The following is a 21,451-nucleotide window of genomic DNA, read 5'->3' as shown; positions in this document are numbered from 1 at the left end:
GGCCCGCTTTTCTTCTTTCTCTCTGTGATATCATTTATTTTTACTCTGCTGGATCATGTTCCAGATCACTTTCTCTACCTGTAGATGTCCCTCAGGGTCCAGGACCTTCTTCTCTTTTCCCCTCTATATATTATATATTATTTCAAGGCTCTGTCTTTCACCCTCTTTTCTTCTCTTTTCCTTAGCAATATAATCTCACAGTTTCAATTATTTCCTCTCTGCAGATGACCCATACACACAGAACCCTGATGTCTCTGAGATACAGTCCCATGTTTCCAAGTGCATGCTTAAAGAATCCAGTTCAATGAACATTTATTAAGCACTTCTATGGACTACTCCAGCAGGTGTCCCACTAGCACCCTGAACTCATTATGTCAAAAACTAAACTCATCTTGTTAAAGATCCTTCTTTCCTTCTAGTTTTCCTGCTTCTGCTAATGGCTCCACCATTCTCCCAGGGTCCTAAGTTTGTCATCATCTTTGACTCCCCCCCTTCCCCAACTTTACTGCATCCAATCAAACACCAAGTCTTGAGTTCACCTTGATATTTAAACCATCCATCTCCTCTCCACTCACAGACCATCCTAATTCAGCACCTCATTCCCTTTCTGCTAGACTGTTATCATGCTCTCCTAGCTAACCCATCTCCTTGGCCTTGAAGCTCTCCATAGCAGCCCAAATAATCTTCTTAATGCACAAACTGGATCTCTGCTCAAAAACTTTTTGAGGCTACCTACCACCCAAAAGATAAAATATAGATTTCTTAAGCTGCATTGAAGAATCTCTATAAGCTGACCCCAACCTATCTTTCAATACCTAGCTCACTTCTCTCAGTGGTCACCCCACTTCTGGCCCTCCTCACTTCCCACCTGGTCTGTCACAATGGCCTGCTGGTACATCTACCTACTCACAAGTCTCTCCCCTCTCCACTCCATCCTCCATGCAGCAAAGAGATCTGCCTAAAGTACAGGTCTAACCATGTCACATACACCCTGCTCCCCCACTCAAGAAACTCTAGTGGCTCCCTACCCCAGAGGCAAATATAAAATTCTCTGTTAAGTATGAAAAGCTCTTCATAACTTAGACCCCCTAGCTTTGAATTCTTTTGTCCAGTGACACTGCCTCCTAATTAGCCTTCAAACAACATACTCATCTCTTGGCCCTAGGCATTTTCACCGGCTGCCCCTCATGCACAGAATACACTGCCTCTCAACTTAGCCTCCTGGCTTCCCTGGATTCCTTCAAGTCTCAGCTAAAATCCCACCTTGTATAAGAAGCCTTTCCCAATCCCTCCCTTGTTGATTATTTCCCATTTATCCCATACATACCTTGTAGACACAATTATTTGCATGTGGTCTCCCCCAGCAGACTGTGAACTTCCTGAGGGCAAAGGATGCCTTCTGCTTTTCTCTGCATCTATCAAGCACACTTAGCACAACGTCTGACCACAGCAGGTGCTTAATAAATGGTTACTAATTTCCATGTTATGCTGTCTGTGTAAAAGCCAAACTGTTCCCCGATATCATCCTGCATTCTCTGGTCTCTATGCTTTGACACAGGTCATCCCTATGCCTGAAATGTCCTCCTCCATCATCATGTTGACATTCTCCTCTTCCTCCAAGCTCCATTCAGGTGCTATGTTCTCCATAAAGCCTTCCCTCATCCACACCCCCTCCCCATCCCAAGTGAAATTGATTGTTCCCTCCTCAAACCTCTTACAACACTTTGTCTAATCTGTCCTTTGCCCTGGTCACATTCTACCTGGTATCATACTGACATATCTCTAAGTCACAGTCCATTCCCAACTCCCATTCAAATGCAAACTCATTTCAGAGCCTCCACAAAAAGTCACAGTTCCAAACACTAAGCAGAGGCTTAGGCACAGGCAGGGCACAGGGTATGAAGTGCTGGGATGTACCCACTGAGTGCACAGGGCGGCTTAACTCAGGGACTCCAGGCCTGCTCCACTTGCACCTCTCACTCCAGGGTGCATTATAGAGGACAAAATATGATAACTCTGGGAGGGATGTGCCCATGTAAAACAAACAGTTGAGAACTGGAGACTTTTAAAGTCCATCACACCAGAGCACTGCCCATCAGAAAGTCAAACCCAAGCATGGCAACAGTGCCAACTGGCACGTCTTACCACTAACTGGTGACCTGTCAACCAAGAATTTATTAAGAACCTACACTACGTACCTGGCACTGTGTTAACCACTGGGGATAAAAAAGAAAGACAAAAGAGTGTCTCTGCTCTCAACCGTGAGCTTAACTAAAGGGGTAGGAAGTCAAGGGGTAACAGACAGGCAGGCAGGGCTCTGGGATCATGGAAAAATGCTCTCAGCAATACAACAGCACTTTTCACATAACAACAAACCTGATATAAGAGAACAATTCTAATATAATGCTGCCACCAGAGAAAACAACCTGCATGACTCAAAAAACAGGATGTACAGACCAACGAGCTCACAAGGTCTCAGCTACAGGGGAAGAAAAACCGACTCCTCCTTCAATATCATCTTTAGCCTTTTCGCTCAGTAACTGCATGCTTGGCTATTGATGTACAAACCCTAGTCACTACCTCAGCTCCTAGGTTCCTTAACCCTAAGCCATCTTGTCTCATTCCAGACACTGCTCCCTACTCACCCTATTTAGTACCAGCTATATATACTTTCTTTCTTACCTCTAGGATTCACCGGTCCTGGTGGGAGAATAAAACTACCTCTTGCTTTCCTTTGCTAGTTCCCGACTATCCCTTCACCACCATGACATAATAACCTCCTCCTTCAAGTTTCACATGATCCAAATTTGTCACCTAAGCCAGATCCACCTATTGATCCCTTGAATATTCTCCATCCTCAATGAATTTGGTACCTGGTTCACAGTCTTTTTCTCCATCCCAATTCCTGCCATCATACTAGGCAAATGCAATGAACATAGTTATTTTCCCTAAAACATACTCATTCCCCAGCTCCTCAGTCTATGCCAGGGGCAGCAAACTATGGCACTTGGGCCAAATCCAGGCTACAGCCCCTATAAGTTTAGAATGGCTTTCACATTTTTAAACAACATTTTGTACGTTAAAAAATGTAAAAACTATTCTTAGCTGGCCAGTTGTACCAGATTCACTAACCACTGATCTATATGGTAGCTCCTCAACTCCAAGCAGAGATGGTCATATCCTTAATCATGTCAATGCCTACAAATATTCTGAACTCTGAAATTCTTTTAGCTGACCATAATCTTTTATTATTCTGTTTTTCCCTACACCTTACAACCCCTGACCCTAACCTTCATACTTAACCATAACCTCCCTCTCTCCCTACTCCTGAGTTCTTTCCTGAATCATATACTATTTTCCCTTCCCTACCCTGACCCTTTGATGAACGTGTTCAATTTTATACTAGCCTGCGCTCTTGCATTCACTGCCCTTTTGTCCCATCCACCATCACTCCTTGTCAAACCTGATTCAAACTCTCAATTACTTCTGCTTCCTTCACTTTATTGAATGGAGATGCACAAAATCACGAAATTGTGCTGAGTGGATCCATCACAAATTTGTACCTTTCTTTTTAACTCTAGAATTCAATGTTACCTGGCACCTAGAAAGCACTTAATAATACTTGTTAATTAACATGATTCTCTCAGGGAATACTCTCTCAACATAAAAATAGGCACATGCCGACACATACATAGACATACACTTCAAACAGCACAGGTATGGTCACACAAAATACCTTCCCAGGTACATGAAAACACAGGGGCACACAGACTCACAAATACACAGAAACTCATGCCTAAGCATAGACATAGAAATCCACGCAAGCCCATACTGGGAAGCTTAAAGAAAAACAAACTCATGTAAATGAATACCTAAGCACCAACGGTGACCTCCAGGAAAAGCCATCTTGCACATGAACATTCTGTACAGGGACAGGGAGCCCTTCAGGCCCTTCCCAAGCCCAGAACCATCCCGTATAGTTCACATATAGCAGCTCACACCAATCACTCCCACTAATTACATCCTATTTCCTACCAAGCTAGGCATGAAATTGGAGCGCTTACTGAGTCATAAATTAAAAGGATAGGAAGTGAAGGCAGGAAAGCCTTTGGGTTCATTCCAGGAGACACAAGATTCAAAAGAGCAAATGTGCAGGGGTCCCTAGAATAGGCAGGTGGAATGAGAAACTGCATATCCCACAATTCCCTCAGAGATAGCCAGCTATCACAACCCTCAGTTTACCCAGTTTATTTCGAACTTTCTGTGCTCATTTACACATTTCCTGACCCCTGTGAGAATTCAGGTCCCTAAGCCCTGACACTTACCTTCTTCCACTTGTCCAATGAGGCCAGCTATAGTTCTCACCCCTGTCTATAAACCCCACCCTCCCAGAGAAGGTAGATGAATGTTCACAAAGCAAAAAAAAATTTACCCTGGTGGGGGGCTGTTGTCAAAGTCAAACGTCATCTTCTCGTCTTTTTCTTCCCACTCTATTGATCTGAAAAGAAAAAACAATAGGAACACAATGAAGGAGGAAAATGTACAAGAAGCAAAATCCAAATACTTGTACCACATTAGGATAAATTAGCAGAGGCTCCAGTTCCACGAATCAACACAACCTACTAAGTTGAACTCCTTTAAAAACCACAGTAATTTGCTATTACTAATCAAAAACTGGGGGCAGCTAGGAGGTATAATGGATAGAACCCTGCCCCTAGAGTCAGGAAGACCTGAGTTCTAATCTGGCCTCAGACACTTACTAGCTAAATGACACTGGGCAAATCACTTAATCCCATTTGCCTCAGTTTCCTCTCTGTAAAATGAGCTGAAGAAGAAAATGGCAAATTCTCCAGTATCTTTGCCAAGGAAACCCCAGATGTGGTTGTGAAGAATCGGACACAACTGTACAATCACAACAACCAAAAAATGACCATAGGATTTAGAGCTAAAGACACCTCAGAGATCATGTGGTCTAGAGGTTCTAAGTGAGTCTATGAACTTGTGTTATTTAAAATATTTTGATAACTGTATTTCAACAGAAGTGGTTTCCTTTCTAAAGTTATGCATCTGGCTTTGACCACTTCAAGCCATCTTTCAGAGGAGATCAATGACTTCCCCAGACGGTCTGAGAAGCCTCCAGTCCAACTCTTCCTTTTTCATAGATTCCATCTTGGCTCTTAGCTGTGACTCTGGGCAAGTCGCCCTCTTTGAACTTGAGCTTTTTCTATAAAATGGAGTCAATACTGGTAGTATCTTTGGATTCATCGATCCCACTTTTGGAGAGCAAATTCCAATGGAAAAAAAAAAAAGAGATCTCACATAAACCAAAATATTCACAGCAGTGCTTTTTGTGACAGGAAAAACGACAAAAACCATCCAACCAAAAACCTGAAAATAAAGCAGGTTCCCATGGATTGAGGAATGGCTGAACGTAAATCATAAATGTAACAGGATACTATGACGCCACATGAAATGACAAACATGAAGAATTCCGAGCACTTTGGGACGACATAGAAACTGATCCAGAGAAGAAAGCAGAACCAGTAGAATACACGCAATGAGTACCATAATCTAAGTATAAATAATACTTAAAAAGGAAGCAGAATTCAAATGAAATATGGGAATTCCCAGATAAGGAAACACCCCAAACAGGGCAGACCAGCAGAAAAAGTTGCCTAAAGCAACGAGAGGTTAAGTGACTTGCCCAGAGTCAGTCAGTACACGAGACGCAGGATTGGAAACCAGGTTTTCCTGGCTTTCAAGGTCCATTCTCTATCAAACCATCTCTTCCAGATATGAGATCATAAAAAAATCACCAAGGATCTGGATAACCAAACAGGTCAGTTATGTGGAGGCATAAAATTCTCCTTTGCAGTTTCTCTAGAAATAAGAAGAAATAACTGTACTTTTTGGACTTTCTATACTTTTTTTCCTTTTCCAGACTTGCTCTCCTAGAAAGCTAGATCAAGAACAAATGACTTTCTTAAGGAAATTAATTAAGGGTGGAAACCACAAAAAATACCTCTCTAGTTAAGATCTTTGCCTTCCAAGTCCCCAGAAGGGCTGTAGGAATTGTTCTCTTTTCCATTCTGAAAGTACAGAGAGATACTGATCACAAGAAATGGGCCTTTCTTACTTAGGGAGGAAGAATCCAGGAAGGAATTCAGCAGGTCTAATTGTTCTGGAAAGTTAACCCCAAACTGTATTTTAACGTATGACAATCTTTTCCTTATTCAACTTTTCCATAAACATTACCTCATATTGTATTGGGGTAGAGCCATGTCCAAGGGCATGGGGGAACTATGCCAGTCTGGTCATATTTCCCTCTAAGCTAGAATAAAAACTGTTTCTGACAGACTTGTGTCTAAAATGCATAGTAGAGAATTAATATTTTTTCTTTGACAGCTGTGTCAGTGACCCTGGGCAACTCATTTAAACTTTGTCTATCTTAGTTTTCTCATCTGTAAAAGGGGGACGATACAAACATCTCACTCCCAAGGTGGTTATGAGAATCAAATGGGATATCTGTTAAGCATTTTGCAATACTTAACGTCCGCTGTTGTGGTTATGTAAGAGAAAGGTAGCAGATGAACGGCCCAGCTACAGCACTGGTATCCCCTAAACATCTGAAGGAGAAGATATGTGTTGGACATATCTTCTATGGAGAATTTAAAGAAAGACGTGAATACCAATTATGTACAATGAGAAGGAAAGCATACCTCTCCATTCTTACCAGCACATAAAGGAGTCATATCAATAAGATCATGGTCATATCAAACTATGGAATTAATTTATGGCTTTCCTTACTTCTTCCTCTTAGATCTGGCCTGTAAGTAGCCAACTTCCAGCTTCTACCATTTTCATGATGGCAAATACTCAATTATCTCACTTAAATTCTCTAATTTATGAGCAAAGTTGTCAGCCATTATTTTCTGATAACCTTTTTTTTAACCTTTGCATTTGTTCTCTCCTCTTTAATTTTGGATTTTGATAAGTTTTATCTTTCTCCTCTTAAAATTCATGTTTACTGTGGTTGATCAAACTGATCATTAGTTGCAAAGGACCAGCTCTTAGTTTTCCATATTAATTTACTGAATTCTGTTCTGTAAAACAGTATGCAAAATTTATGGTTTTTGAATTTACCAAGAACTTCTTTGTGATTTGTGATCTATATTATGAGTTTTCCACTGTTTTCATCAGTTCCAGACATTTATCTGTCTCCAATTTAGGATCTGTGATGTCTTTATAATAGTCTCCTAATTTGTCTCCCTGCCTTGGGTCTCTTCCTTCCACAATCTAGCTCCACACAAGGATACTCCTAAAATACATGTGTGACCATGTCATTTCCTTGCTCAGTAAATGCCAGTGCCTTCCTATTACCTCTAAAATCAAATATGAATTCCTCTGCATGAAACTCAAAGCCCTTTACAATGTGGCTTTCCAGGCTTATTACATATATTACCCCTTCACACACTTTTCAGTCCAGCCAAACTGGCCTTCCTGCTGTTTGTAATAGATACTTGGTCTCCCATCTCTGTACCTTTGCACAGGTAAACACCCAGTGCCTGGAATACACTCTTTCCTCACCTCTGCTCCTACTGCCACTGATGAGATCACAAGGCTCCTTCAAAACTCAGTTCAAAAGCTATCTGAGGCTATCTTGACTCCCTTGCCAACATGACTTTGTATCTCTTTCATACATAATTTTATATACTTCTATGTGTTCACTTTTTCTGATAGCATGTCCCTGGAGAGGGATGGTTTTACTTCCATTCTTGTGTCCCCAGTGGCTAACACAGTGGTTGGCGCATAGTAGGTATCTGCTTACTTGTTTATTTGCTGCCCATCTTTTAAAAGATTTCTCACGTCCTGATATTGAATTGAAATCTTCTTGTATCGATGCTAGCTCTTATTCATTTTCCTACCCAATTATTTGATGTAGATCTCTTAACAATGGGTAGTCCCAACTTTAAAGATTCATGAGGCTATCTATCCACATCCAGAGACAGAACTGTGAAGTCTGAATGCAGATGGTAGCACACTATTTGCTCTCTTTTTCTGGTTTTGTTTTTTCTTTCTCATGGTTCCTCCCACCCATTCTAATTCTTTTTTACAACATGACTAACGTGAAAATATGTTCAATAAGAATGTAGATGTCGAGCCTTTATCAAACTGTGCAGTGTCTTGGGGAGGGGGAAGGGACAGAAGGGGAGAAAATTTAAAACTCAAAAGCTTATAGAAGTGAATGGTGAAAACTAAAATTAATTTAATTTATTAATTATTAATGTATTAATACATTTAATAATTAATAAATTAATTTTTAAAAAAAGAATGGGTAGTCATTATTTCCTTTACCTCAAAATAATATCCTTTCTCTTTGGATGTTTTCTCATTTGAATTAAATTTTATTTGATATAACTACCTGCTTTCTCCCCCAGAAATTGTAGTCCCATAGTATACTTAAGACCAACTGCCTATCTATAACTTTTTGTGTATATGTATTTCCTATCAAAAGCATACTGATGGGCTTTTAAAATACAATCTACTTTTTTAATCAGGACACTCAAGTCACTTAATGTTATAAATGTTGAATCAGATTTATCTTGTGACATTTACATTTTTCCTATTTTAGTTCTTAATGTTTCTAAAAACAAGTCTATTTTCCTGCCCTATTTCTACTGCTAGTATTAATTCATGAGCCAAACTCAATTTTGGTTTTTTAAAATAGTGTCTGCATATGATTACTGAAGCCTTGAGATGGCCTTTGAAAATGGGAATTTTCCTTTGGTCAGCTCCTTTCTGTCTCCCCCTTCTTTTTGTCACTGTTTCTCTATATTCCAGATTCTTTTTTCAAACCTTTTGACTACCATATGTGTGAAAGGCAGTGGGCAGAGTTAGTGCAAATCACGCCGACTTCTGGGAGGTGCAGTAGAAGAACAGGAAAAGAATCTACCAGGAGTCACAAGACCAGGAGTCACACAAGACTGTGTGATTTTGAATGAGTCACTCTGAGCCTCAGTTTTCTAATCTGTAAAGTGGATAAAATCTATATTTCCTACGTTAGAGAGTGCTAAGAAGAAACTGTTTGGTGTGCACGACAGAAATGTGCTTCTTATTATTCTGTAACTGGGTGTTTCCCCACAGCCAGGTGAAGCCTGGGGTAGCAGGAGTTTCCAACTTACCCTGTGATTTCTTAGCACACTTTGCTCCCCTACCTTCCATGCAATGTGAAAGGAAATACATTTCATATCATACATATGTAGAGAAGAAATAAAATCAAGTGATTAATTTCTGTCTCCAAAGAGACATCAAAAATGTTGATTCTTTGATTAGAAATCAATTAGAAGTCTCCAGAATATTTCAATAGAATTATATAGTTCTTTCTCAAATATTCCTCATGCCCTCCTCACAAGGCTCTCCTTCCCCATGGGGATGTCTACAAGTACCCCAATCAGGTGGAGAACCCCTGCTCGACAGGGACTCAGAGGAGAGGAAAGGAGACAAATCTCTCAAAAGAGATCTGGGACGTGATATAATAATCACAATGCTAGCAACAGCTGGTATATACATATATTGTACTTTATATCTTACAGGACATTTTATATATATTATCTTCATTTGAGTCTCCCAGCTTTGTAACTGATGCCTCCTGTCTTAAGCCCGAGCCCTAGGTCTCACATTGGGAGAAACATGGTTCAGTGAGAAGAGCATCAGATTTGGAGCATGAGGACCTGAGATGGAATCCTGGCTGCTACTATCACGTTACTATCTTTGGCCTTCAGCATGCTTAAGAGGGAATTAACATTCAAGGAAAGTAAGGAAGTAGTAAGAGGACAGCTAGCTGTCCTTGATGAGTTCAAGTCACCTGGCTTGCCCAGACCATTCAGTGGAATCACTGGACGACCATGAGCGGACTTCAAATATGGAGAATATGGGAAGGCAAATTGCTCTAATTTTTTCAAAAGAGAAAAAAGAATGACATCAATAAACTCTAAGTCTCGACTTTGATTCTTGGCAAAGTTCTAGAATTTATCATTAAAGAATAATAGTGAATGTCTAAAAAAGAGGCAGCATGGCTTCATGAAGCCTAAGTTATATCAAACAAAGGCAGCTAAGTGGCACAGTGTGTCAAGCTCATCTTTCTGGAATTCAAAACCTGCCTCAGACCCTGAGCCAGTCACTTAACCCTTTTGCAGCAGTTTCCTTATCTGTAAAATAAGTTAGAGAAGGAAATGGCAAACCATTCCAATATCTTTGCCAAGAAAACCCCAAATGGGGTCATGAAGAGTCATACATTAAAACATGTCCAACAACCTTATTTCCTTTTTAGACATGGTAACTAAATGGGCAAGCTAAAGGAGTTCTACAGACAGAGTTTTCCTTAATTTTAGAAAATAATTTTACAAATCCTCTGCTATTCTTGCAGAAAAGTTGGAGTTCTGTGGACATAGAACAGTGTTGATAGGGTCGAGCTAAGCCTGTTAAGCCAAAGAGTCATCATTATTGGTTCCATGTTTGTTTTGAAAGGAGATCTGCCATGGAGAGCCCTAGGTATCTATGTTCAGTTCTGTGCTGCTGAACATTTTATGAGTAAATACAGATAGAGTTTTGATTTTCCTTCTTTCCAACCTGAATCATTTCACTCCTCCTTAGGCTGCCTAGTGTCCCTTCTCTCCCAGAGGGTCACCAAATCTAGAATGAAGTGCAGATCAGCACAGCCCAATGCAGCTTAAAATTCCTGAGCTCAAGAGATTTGACAATTGTAGATGTACGTACCTTGCCACGACCCCTTACTAAATCTAATAAGATGAACTGTAATAGGAATAAATGTAAAACCTGGGTTCAAAAAAATCAATTTTGCACAAAGAAGATGAGGAAAGAATGGCTGGAGGGCAAGTTCATGTGAAAAAAAGATATGAGGATTTGAGTGGACTCTAAGTTCAATCGTAAGTCAACAGCGTGATGTGGAAGCCAAGAAGGCTAATACTATCTTAGGCTAGGTTAAGGATGGCACAGTAGACAGGCCTATGGAAGTGATGGTGCCATCCTGCTCTCCTCATACCCTTCTGCAGTACTGTGCTGAATTCTGGATGCCACATTGGTAAGTTGGAGAGTGCCCAGAGGAGGGAAATCAAGGTCATGAAAGGCCTTGGGTTTTTATTATATCTAGGATTAGCCTAGGCAAGAGAAGAAGGAAGGGAGTCATGACAAAAGTATATGAAGGATGGTCTCATAGAAACGGGAGCAGACTTCTGCCTAACCCCAGCAGGCAAGCCAGGAAACAAGAGTTAGAAGTTGTAAAGAGACAAAATTCACAACATGATTCAAATTTCATTTAAGAAAAATCTTCCTTACAATTAACACTATTCTAGAGTAGAAGGTTCTTTTCTAGACACAATGGCTTTAGTGTTACTAGAGATCTTCAAATGAAGGCTGGGAGATTGTTCTTTGAAAGTATGGTAGAAGAGATTCCTGGGGTGGGGGGAAAGGGGAAGATGAGGAGAAAATTCGGAACTCAAAATCTTGTGGAAATGAATGTTGAAAACTAAACACAAATTAATTAATCAAAAATAAATAGAGGAAGACTTCTGACACACTGAGTGAATCCTTTGTAAGGAATTTACAGAAAGAAATGGAGAATCACACTGGCTGAGAATGTGAGAAGTTGAAATTTGCATTGGAGGAATGCCAATAGGAAGAAGGTCATAAATCCATCTAAGTTTCTCATTTGGTTGTGTATCATGTGTGCCATTAGCTCATGGATTGAAGAGTTTCATTCGTAATTTTATGCTCATTTACATGGTGATCAATGAATGCAAAGGCTTGAGAAAGATAGTATCTAGAGGGCAGTAGGAATAAAAAATAAAAAGAAATTCCTTTAAGTGATTGTTTGGATTAGATGTCCTCTGAATGCCCAGTTCTGACATTCTGTATTTGTGATCTGTAAAATGCAGTGGCCTTTAGACCTAGGATCCTATGATGTAGATAGAACAACTTATTCTGCTAAGGAGCCTTTGTGGATTTTAGCACTTTGTGGGTTTTATGTCTTTGGAAAACTGCTCACAACTAAAGCAAATGTGGGTCATCAATGCTAGAATAGCAAGCATATTTGGAGCATGTGTCAAGAATCAGCCAAGCCCTTGCTCCTGTCTAAAAAGCCCTCCCTGCAGAGTTCTAAGGCAGGGTGCTCCCTCCCTCCCTTCCCAGGCCACATACCCGTCACCAGAGCACAGAATGTTGCTGTCATCAACCTTCTTCAGCACATCAGAGCAGCAGTATTTGATGATGCAGTTCCCACAACAGAAGTCTGGACAGGATTCCAAGAACCCACACCTCTCACCCTTGGCTGGAAACAAAAGAAACCCTCACGTCAGGTCAGGTGAGGTCAGGTCAGACTTGAACTGACTTTCCTTAGTTTCTCTCTCAGAATAACTAGACCTGGACAGAGCTTTCACAGAATGAAGGCTTGGGAAACCATGGATGAATAAAAGCTTCTGGCAGAAAGCTGTAGCCCAGGGTAGAAGGAAGTTCCCTCCTTTAAACTGATGTCACTCCACATCAATCCCATCAGTGCCATTCTCCCCTCCCTTCAAGACATACTGTCCACAACGGCCATAGGCATCTTAAGCGTTCTGACCATACCCTACTCACGAAGAGCTTTCTCTTCCCACGAAGCCCAAACTCTATTACTTGGCACCATCACTCAGAAGACAACAGGGAAAAACTGAAGACAGTGGTAAAAATATCTTACACCATTTATCAAAATAAAATTGAAATGGATATATGACCTAGATATAAAAAAAAAATTACAAGAATGTGGTATTTATTACCTATCAGGCCTATGGAAAGGTAAACAATTTGTGAATAAAAAAGAGCAGGGTGAGGTGTAAAATGGATAATTTTGATTACATTCAATTAAAAACACTTTATACAAATAAAACAAAGTAGTCAAGATCAGAAGGAAAGCAGAAAATTGGGGGGGGCACTTATTGACAAATTCTCAGAAAAAGGTCTCATATCTAAAATACATAAAGAACTTTGTCATATCTATAAGAATACGTCATTCCCCAACTGATAAATAGTGAAAGGAAATGAACAAGTAGTTTTCTGACAAAGAAATCTAAACCATTTAGAGTCATGTGGAAAAAATGCTCTAAATCATTATTGGTTAGAGAAATATAAATTAAAACAACCTTGAGATATCATTTTACACCTATGAGGTTGTCTAAAATGACTGAAGTTAGGAAAGTGACAAATGTTGGAGAAGATGTGGAAAAGTGGGACACTAATTCATTGTTGGTGGAATTATGAACTGATCTAACCATTTTGGGGAGAAATTTGGAAATCATGCTCAAAGAGTTATTAAAATGCCCTATACCCTTTGACCCAGCAACACCACTACGAGGTCTGTTTCCCATGATGATAAAGGGAAAAGGAAAAGAACCTATATGTCCTAAATATTTATAGCAGTTCTCGGTGATCTGTAAAATGATCTGTAAAACTGGAAATTGTGGGGATGCCCGTCAAATAAGGAATGGCTTAGTACATGATTGTGATAGAATACTACTGCTGTAAGAAATTATGAGCTGATGATCTTAGAAAAACAGACAGGCTTGCACAAAATAATGAAAAGTGAAATGAACACAACCAAGAGAATGTTGTATATAGTAACAATATTGCTTTAAGAACATCTTTGAACACGTAACTCATTTTGACTATTATATATACCCGAACTAACTACAAAAGGACCCATGAAGGACTATGCTAATCTGCATCTACAGAAAGAACTGATAAATGGATGGATATAATGGTTTTGCACTCACACACATGCGTGCGCGCGCGCGCACACACACACACACACACACACACACACACACACACACACACACACACACACACACACACACACACACACACACACACACACACACACACACACACACACACACCCCTAACAGTACCCACAGGGAGGAGAGAAAAAAAGAGAAAAAAAGAAAGTTACATGGTAAACTTTATTATATATTTAAAAGGAATAGCCAAGTTCTACATAATAGACTTGCATTTTCATGTAAAATAACCTTTTTTCCCATATTCTACTATGTTGTGGAAATGCATGTTCTATTTAAGTTCAGAATAAAATAAATCAAAATTTTTTTTAAAAAGACAAGAATGAAAAATGTTTTTCTCTTAAGGACAAGTGACTAGATGGGAGGAAAAAAACCCAACCCAGAACTGCACACAAGTAATGAGCCTGATTGTGAAATGCTTTCAAAACTAGAGGAGATGATCCTTTATTTTAGAGGCAACAGTGAGTCACTGGAGTTTCTGGAGGAGGGGAGTGACAAGGTCAGATCTGTGTTTAAGGGCAATCACTTGGCATTAGCGTAGAGAGATGAGTCAGGGAGAAAGCTGTTGCAACAGTCTGAAAGCAAGGTGATGGATGACAAGCGTGAACTGAGGCTATATGTGAGTGGAAAGTTAAACATTTGCATGGAAGAGCCAGGATCCAATAAACATCCTGACAATTTTAGGAATGCATCTAGAGTGAAATTTAACAGAGATAAATGCAAAATCCTACACTCGGGATCAAAAAGCAAATTACCTAAGTACAAAACAGAAGAAACTGAAAAATATTGTGAAAAATATTTGGTAGGGAGGGGTGCTACTAATGAATAATAGGGACCAACAACTTGATGCGGCAGTAAAAAAAAAAAAAAAGAATCATTACAATAAGCGATGTCACTGCTACACTCCACCCTGGTCAGTCCACAGGTAGATTATTTTTTTTTCCAGTTCTGAGTGTCACATTTTAAGAAGGAAAGCTTGGGAAGATGGAGCATGTCTAGAAGAGGATGATCAGGATGATAAGGTACTTTGATTTCATTTCCCATCTGGCTGTGCTCCAGTGAACTTCAATATACCCCAGGAACCACTTAATTCTGCAAGATCAGCCCTAGAACTCCCACTTGTCAGTATCCCCTGTACCTGAGGCCCCTCTTTCCCTCTGATTAGAAGATGGAAAGAAGAGATTTTCTCCTAGAACCTCAATTTAAAGTAGGCGTTCAGATCATCCATTTCATTTCCCATCTGGCTGAACTCAGGCCTTTATCATGCACTACTCCTGTCTTTGGCCTTTCTTTGTATCCCCAGTACTTAGCACAGTGCATGGCATATAGTAGGAGATTAATAAATGTTTACTCTCTAGAGACCCATGTCATATGCAATTCAATGTATAATTCATGTAATTTTATTCAATTTACTAAGTCCTGCCCCTTCTTTCTCTGCATTATCTTTCACATTTATCAATCCAACAACTATTTCTTAAGCATCTATGTAAAAAGAAAAGTTGGGGAGGCAGCAGCTGTGTTCAGGGCAATGTAGTGTAGACGGATAGAGAAATTCAGGAAAACCTTTTATCAGAATTCTGCCTTAGATACACGACTTTAGACTAAGTTACTTAACCTATCTCAGCATCAGTTTTCTCATCTGTAGAATGGAGATAATGATATATGTATGTAGCTCTTACCTCACAGGACTGTGACAGGATCAAAAGAAATAGTCTGTGTTGACTATATGGGTGAATTCTTCAAGTAATTGAAGAGTTGTCGTATAGAATTGGGATTCAACATTATACTTACCTGATTTTGACTAATGTGGAAACATGTTTCATATGATTGCACATGTATAACATATCAGACTGTTTGCCCTCTATGGGATGGTGGAGGGGGTGGAGAAAAAAATTTGAAACTCAAAATCCTTAGAAAAGTGAAATGTTGAAAACTATCTCTACATGTAATTGGAAAAAATAAATTACTATTAAGTAGGGGGGGTGGGAAATATTATACTTGGCCTCAAAAGATAGAATTAGGAGCAACACGGGAGACAGCCAGGGGATCAGTATAAGGAAAAACAGCAGTGTAAGAATGGAAGAGGCTACTTTTGCCTTTGAAGTTAGTAAGCTCCTATTCCTAAATGTTTTCTAGCAGAGGCTGAATTCAATCAAAACTGACAAGTATTTGTCAATCACCTGGGTAGCCATGGTGGTTTGGTGCTGAAAAGAGAAAGACAAAGTCAGGAACAGTCCCTGCTCTCAAGGAGCTTATAACCTACTGGCTGACAGCTGACAGGAACGCTGGGAAGCTGATTCCTTCTTGGGATGGAAGGCTGGACTAAATGATTCTCAAATCCCTGCCAACTCTGGTTCATTGACATGCATTTTTCCCCTAATACAAACATGAAAACTGATTTATAATCCTAGGCCCTAAAACACAACAAATATTGAAATATGAATTTAAACTTGAAATGATTCTAACTGAAGGTGAGGGACAATTAGATGCTCATGAAACAATAGAATGAAATAAGTGATATTAGAGAGAGAAAAAGGGAAGGAGAGAGAAACCAGGAAGATCCAGAGATCCAGAAAAATACAAAAGATGAGACACAGTGAGAAGAAGAAAAACTGAGAGAGGAAAAAGGAAACAAGGGAGAAAATCAAAAACACAAAGACATGGGCAAAGAAAAACTATTAAGAGAGCAGAAGAAAATTCTGAAAAAAGATTATTTAAGGTAAAAGGTTAAATTATGTGAACTGTGTATTTTCAAAGCCATATAATAAAGTAAAAAGTGCTAGATGTAGAAACTAGAGACTAGAATATAATTTCCTTTTTTATTACCTCAGTGACCACAAGCAAGTTGTTTATCTCTCGGGCTATTTCCTCATTTGTGAAATGAATGTAATAGTAACTACTCAGCCTTTTTAATAGAGTTGTTATGGGGCCTTTGTAAATCTGAGTTATCAAATGAGATAACACATGGAAACCACTTTTCAAACCCAAAGCCCATGAGATAACACATGGAAACCACTTTTCAAACCCAAAGTCCATAAAAATCAAATTATTATCACCTACCATTAAAGATTCTCTTTTTTAAAAAAAAATGGCAGCTAAGTGGTACAGTGGATAGAGCAGGCACTTAAGTAGGGAGGACCTACATTCAAATCCAGCCTCAGACACTTACTAGCTGTGTGACCTTGGGCAAGTCACTTAACCCCATTGCCTCCTTCCCCCCATTCCACACACACACAAAAAAGATGCTCTTAAGTGAACAGGACTGTTAATACAAAAAAAGTTAATCCTTTTCTGTCTAAAATTCACCACAGGATCTCAGCATCAAAAAGAACCTGAGGACTCATCTAATCCAAACTCTTATTCCATACTGGAATCTCTTCTTTGACATGGAATCACTTAGCTTCTTCCAGAGATGCACAGTTCAAAAAAGAGTCTATATGTACAAAAATAGGGCATCTAGGTGGTATAGTGGATAGAGCGGCCAGCCTGGAGTCAGCAAAACTCCTCTTTGAGAGTTCTAATTGGGCCTCAGACACATTAGCTGTGTGACCCTGGGCCTGCCACACACCTGACCTCAGTTCCTCATCTGTAAAAATGAGCTAGAGAAGGAAATGGTAAACCACTCCTGAACCTGTACCAAGAAAACCCCAAATGGTGTCACAGAGTCAGACACAAATATTTGTAGCAGCTTTGTGTGTGTGAGAAAGCAAAGATTTGGAAACTAAAGAGTTGCTCAACAATTGGAAAATGACTAAACAAGTTGCGGCATGGTGTGATGGCTAAGAAATGCTGAAGGGGGTATTTTCAGAAAAACTTGGGAAGAACTATGTGACCTGATGCTAAGCGAAGTAAGCAGAACCAAGAGAACACTTCATAGGATAATAACAATAGCATAAAGAACAATTAACTCAGAAAAAATGAGCAACTCTGATAAACACAAGGACCAGTTAGGATCCCAAAGGACTCCTGACGAAACATGCCATCCACGTCCAAATAGAAAAGTGATGGACGCAAAGTGGAAGCAGATGGAACAGATGGAAGCAGATGTTCTTTTCCTTCTTCCTTTTTTGTAAAAAACATGGCTAATATGGGAATTTCTTTTGCATGACCATAAATATTTGTAATGGGCTTTCTGTTTCTTGCCATCCTCCACGGGTGGAAAAAATGGGTGGGAGAGGAGAAGAGAAAAGGGGGAGAAAGATAACTTGAACCTGAAAATAAAAGTTAAAAAAAGGAAATGGGGAGCTCACTACCTCAAGCATATGCTCTAGTGAAGAAGCTTAAAATTTTTTCTCTGCTTAAAGCAAATTAGGAAAAAACCTAAATTGCAAACACACCCGTGCCTGCTAAATTTAGGTAGGAATTAAAGCATTTTTGTAACCGTCTGGCAACAAAAATCCATTTTTTAAATCAAGAAGATTATTACTTTTCATAGGAATAAATATAAAAACTGATCAGGGCAGGCACTGGCAAGGGGGGTTGTGGGTCCCTGATCAACAGCTGGGATATTTGCATGAAACGGAAGCTATTTTTTTTAGAGGTTTCCTGTGAAGTGAAATGAAACAGCAAAGGACAAAATAATGAATAAGGTTGTTATTCTGATTCCGGAAGAAGAGAAACTTTTCCTCTTTTCCTCGGTACTTTGGTGATAAAGATTCCTGCGGGGAATACTTTGGGGTGGGGGTGAATACCTATTGTCTCCTCAGGATAGCCTCCCTGGGGCATCAGCATCCGGGGATGAAACTAGAGACCGGCCAGAATGCCCTGAGGAACTAAGCCGTCAGCAGGTACCTCCCTCCCAGCCCCCAAGCCCAAAGCCCTAGGCTTTATCGATGGCTCAGCCCAGTCAAAGAGAAATCTTTCAAAGATCTCTCTTAAGAAGGAGAAAACCTTCCAGCATCCTCCCAGGCCCCCTCCCCCTTAAAACAATGAAATCTTCAGAAGAGCAATCTTCTTAGCCCACTCCCTAGTCCAAAGAGCCTGGAGCACCTCCAAATGAACTGATTGGTCCATTCTAGATCCCAGGTTCACTCTCAGCCAATCAGGAAGCCCTGAGCTTCCCCCTCTCCTATAAAGCAATCACTCAGCTGTCTTTCAATTCTTACAGAATAGGATTGACTCGAAAGTGGTTCAAGTTTATGTCACCAGGCTCACCAACACAAAACACAACCTACACAAAGACCACCCCCTCGAACTTACCCCCTCCAAACCGGAGAATCACTAATATATGCAGGTTACAACAGTGGCAACCATTAAACATTCAATTCAACAAACATTTATTAACTCCAACTAGGTGGCAGGAATTAAATTAGGCACTGGTGAGGTACATGGACAAAATCAAAACATAACTACCTTCAAAAAGTCTCATTAACTGGTTCTCCAGGTTCTTAAACAGTCCCCATCCAGGCTCCCAGCCCCCACTCTTCGTTCAGGAAATTACTAATTTTTCTCAGCAAAATACATGGGCTCTGAGTCCTGTTGCCAGCAAAAGAAAGGAGCTATGCTGAGTTAAGTTTATTCTCTCACCCAGTTCCCCTCATGACCAACAATAAAAAATGGTGAAATAACTGCCCATGACCAGAGTTCATCCTCAAAGCTGAGGTTAAGGCTCTGTTTTGCTCAGGCTCAGGGCCATTCTGTATTAGAGAACAAGTTTGGGCTAGACTTCAAAGGAAGTAAGGGCTTAGTGAGTGGCCAGTGCCAGGGCTTAGTTTGAGGCTGAGGTCAAGGTTCAGCCTTCCTGATAAAGGCTTAGTCCGGACTGAACCAGAGCTCACAGCACTAGCTCTAGAAAGTCTGCACTCCTGGGTCCAGACCAGATAGTAAATGCCTATGTTCAGCTTAGCAGGAATATGGGGCTGTTTCTTTACTGAGGTCAACATGGAACCAACCATCCCACGCCGGGGCTTCTCCTTTTATTACTCCTCCACGAGGCAGAAAACTAATCTCCCAGCTATATGTTACATCTCACACACACGATTCCCTTCTGTATAGTATATAGCACACATGTACACAATAATCTTCTGTGCTGTATATTGAATAGGTAGACACAGTTCCTGTTGTGCACCATGACCACATACACAATTCCCTTCTGTACTGTCTCTTTCACACACACACACACACACACACACTCCTGTGTATTAGAAACACATACAATTTCCCTGGGAACTGTGTATCACATAATTACAGTAATGCCCCACATGGTGTAACACGGATATAGGTTGTCCCTAGGTTGTTTTGTATGACAAATATTTGTGGTTTCCCTTCACACTGGTATCACATTCTCGCACATATATACACTACTCCCTTTTGCACTATGCATCTTGCACACACATATGCACAATTCACCTCTCTCCCACCCATTATTTTCAGAGGAATTGCATTTACTTCCTCTAGAACAGTTCCGTGTTTGGCACCCCCTCCCCCTCCTTCCTGGACCCAGGGAACAAGATAAGAAGTTGCATGGATATCTGGTCTTACTGCGGGCTGAGATATCACATTCAAAGCAAAAAAAAATCTCATTTGAGCTCCCATTTGGCACACTAGATATAAGAGTGAGCTCATGCATTCTTCCTCCCTAGTTCAGACTGACTAGGGCCACCAAGTCTCAGTTGTTCCACCAAGGGGCCAGGAAATTTTCTGAATCCCACATGGATGGATGAGGGAAAGACAAAGAAACACTGTTCCCAGCCCAGGCTCACTCCTCTGCACCCCAGCCATCACCCCTACCCAAACCAACACAAACCCCCGAATCCCTACTGGAGTCCCTAACTGCCTAAAGTTTAACCAGGGGAAAATATGGCAGCTTCCCTGGGAAAAGGAGTCTGCAATACTCCAGCCTGTTATCTGGAGAACAGACTGTGTTGCTGCTTTAGCATGGATCACAATGGTACTCCAAAGAATGCCAGAGGCAGACAGAAAATAGTTCTTTAAGCCCTTGATCTGGCAACTCCCTGTACGAACTTGGACGAGTCTTTTCCTTTCTCTGGGCCTCAATTTCCCCTCAGTTAAAATAAGGGCCCTGCCAGCTCTGAAATTTCAGGCTCCTCTCTTATGCAAGATAGTGCGTAGGTTTAAAGTACTACCCAGCATGTGCTTTTCAAGTACTGACTCAGTCGGACTCTTCATTACCTCGACTGGGGTTTTCTTGGCGAAGATGCTGAAGTGGTTTGCCATTTCCTTTGCCAGTTTATTTTACAGATGAAGAAACTGAAGCAAACAAGGTTAAGTGACTTGCCCAAGGTCCCACGGCTACTAAGTGTCTGAGGCCAGATTTGAATTTGGGAAGATGCCTCTTTCTGACCCTCGGCCTGGTGCTCTATGCACTGCCCCACTCAAGGCCACATAAGTCCTACTACACCCGGGGCTTACTCCAGCCCTTAAGTTACTGCTATACAATAACATCAAGCTACGTATCCTTTCAAAGCCATTCTCTCATTTGCCTCTCTTGACCCTCTTGGTTGGGGAAACCAGGACAGGATTATCCCCATTTTGCAGATGAGGAAATTTAAGGCCCAGAAAAGTTAATGTTTGTCACCTCATTCCTTCTCCTGAACATCTTGGGTTAAGGGGGTTTGACAGACAGTCTTGGCAGAACTCAAGCC

The 21,451-nt window shown here is 40.5% G+C and overlaps 1 protein-coding gene across 13 annotated transcripts in view; it reads right to left on the bottom strand.

The window, feature by feature from the left end:
• SHISA5 (shisa family member 5) overlaps nt 1-21,451 on the bottom strand; it is a 41,406-nt gene that overhangs the window by 18,514 nt on the left and 1,441 nt on the right. For 7 of the 13 annotated variants that reach the window (XM_072654610.1, XM_072654613.1, XM_072654633.1 and 4 more), the window contains exons 2-3: nt 12,217-12,346; nt 4,433-4,498 (exon numbers count right to left, since the gene is read on the bottom strand). In XM_072654610.1, coding sequence (XP_072510711.1) covers nt 4,433-4,498; nt 12,217-12,346 — 196 coding nt within the window. Of the gene's footprint in view, nt 1-4,432; nt 4,499-12,216; nt 12,347-19,199; nt 19,231-21,451 lie in introns of those variants that run through there. The other 6 variants (XM_072654714.1, XM_072654682.1, XM_072654675.1 and 3 more) reach the window with 2 other exon arrangements.

Source organism: Notamacropus eugenii, chromosome 1 (assembly GCF_028372415.1).
Source record: "Notamacropus eugenii isolate mMacEug1 chromosome 1, mMacEug1.pri_v2, whole genome shotgun sequence".
NCBI classification, from domain to species: domain Eukaryota; kingdom Metazoa; phylum Chordata; class Mammalia; order Diprotodontia; family Macropodidae; genus Notamacropus; species Notamacropus eugenii.
The sequence above is the reverse complement of the archived record's forward strand: the minus strand, read 5'-3'. Positions and strand labels throughout refer to the sequence as shown.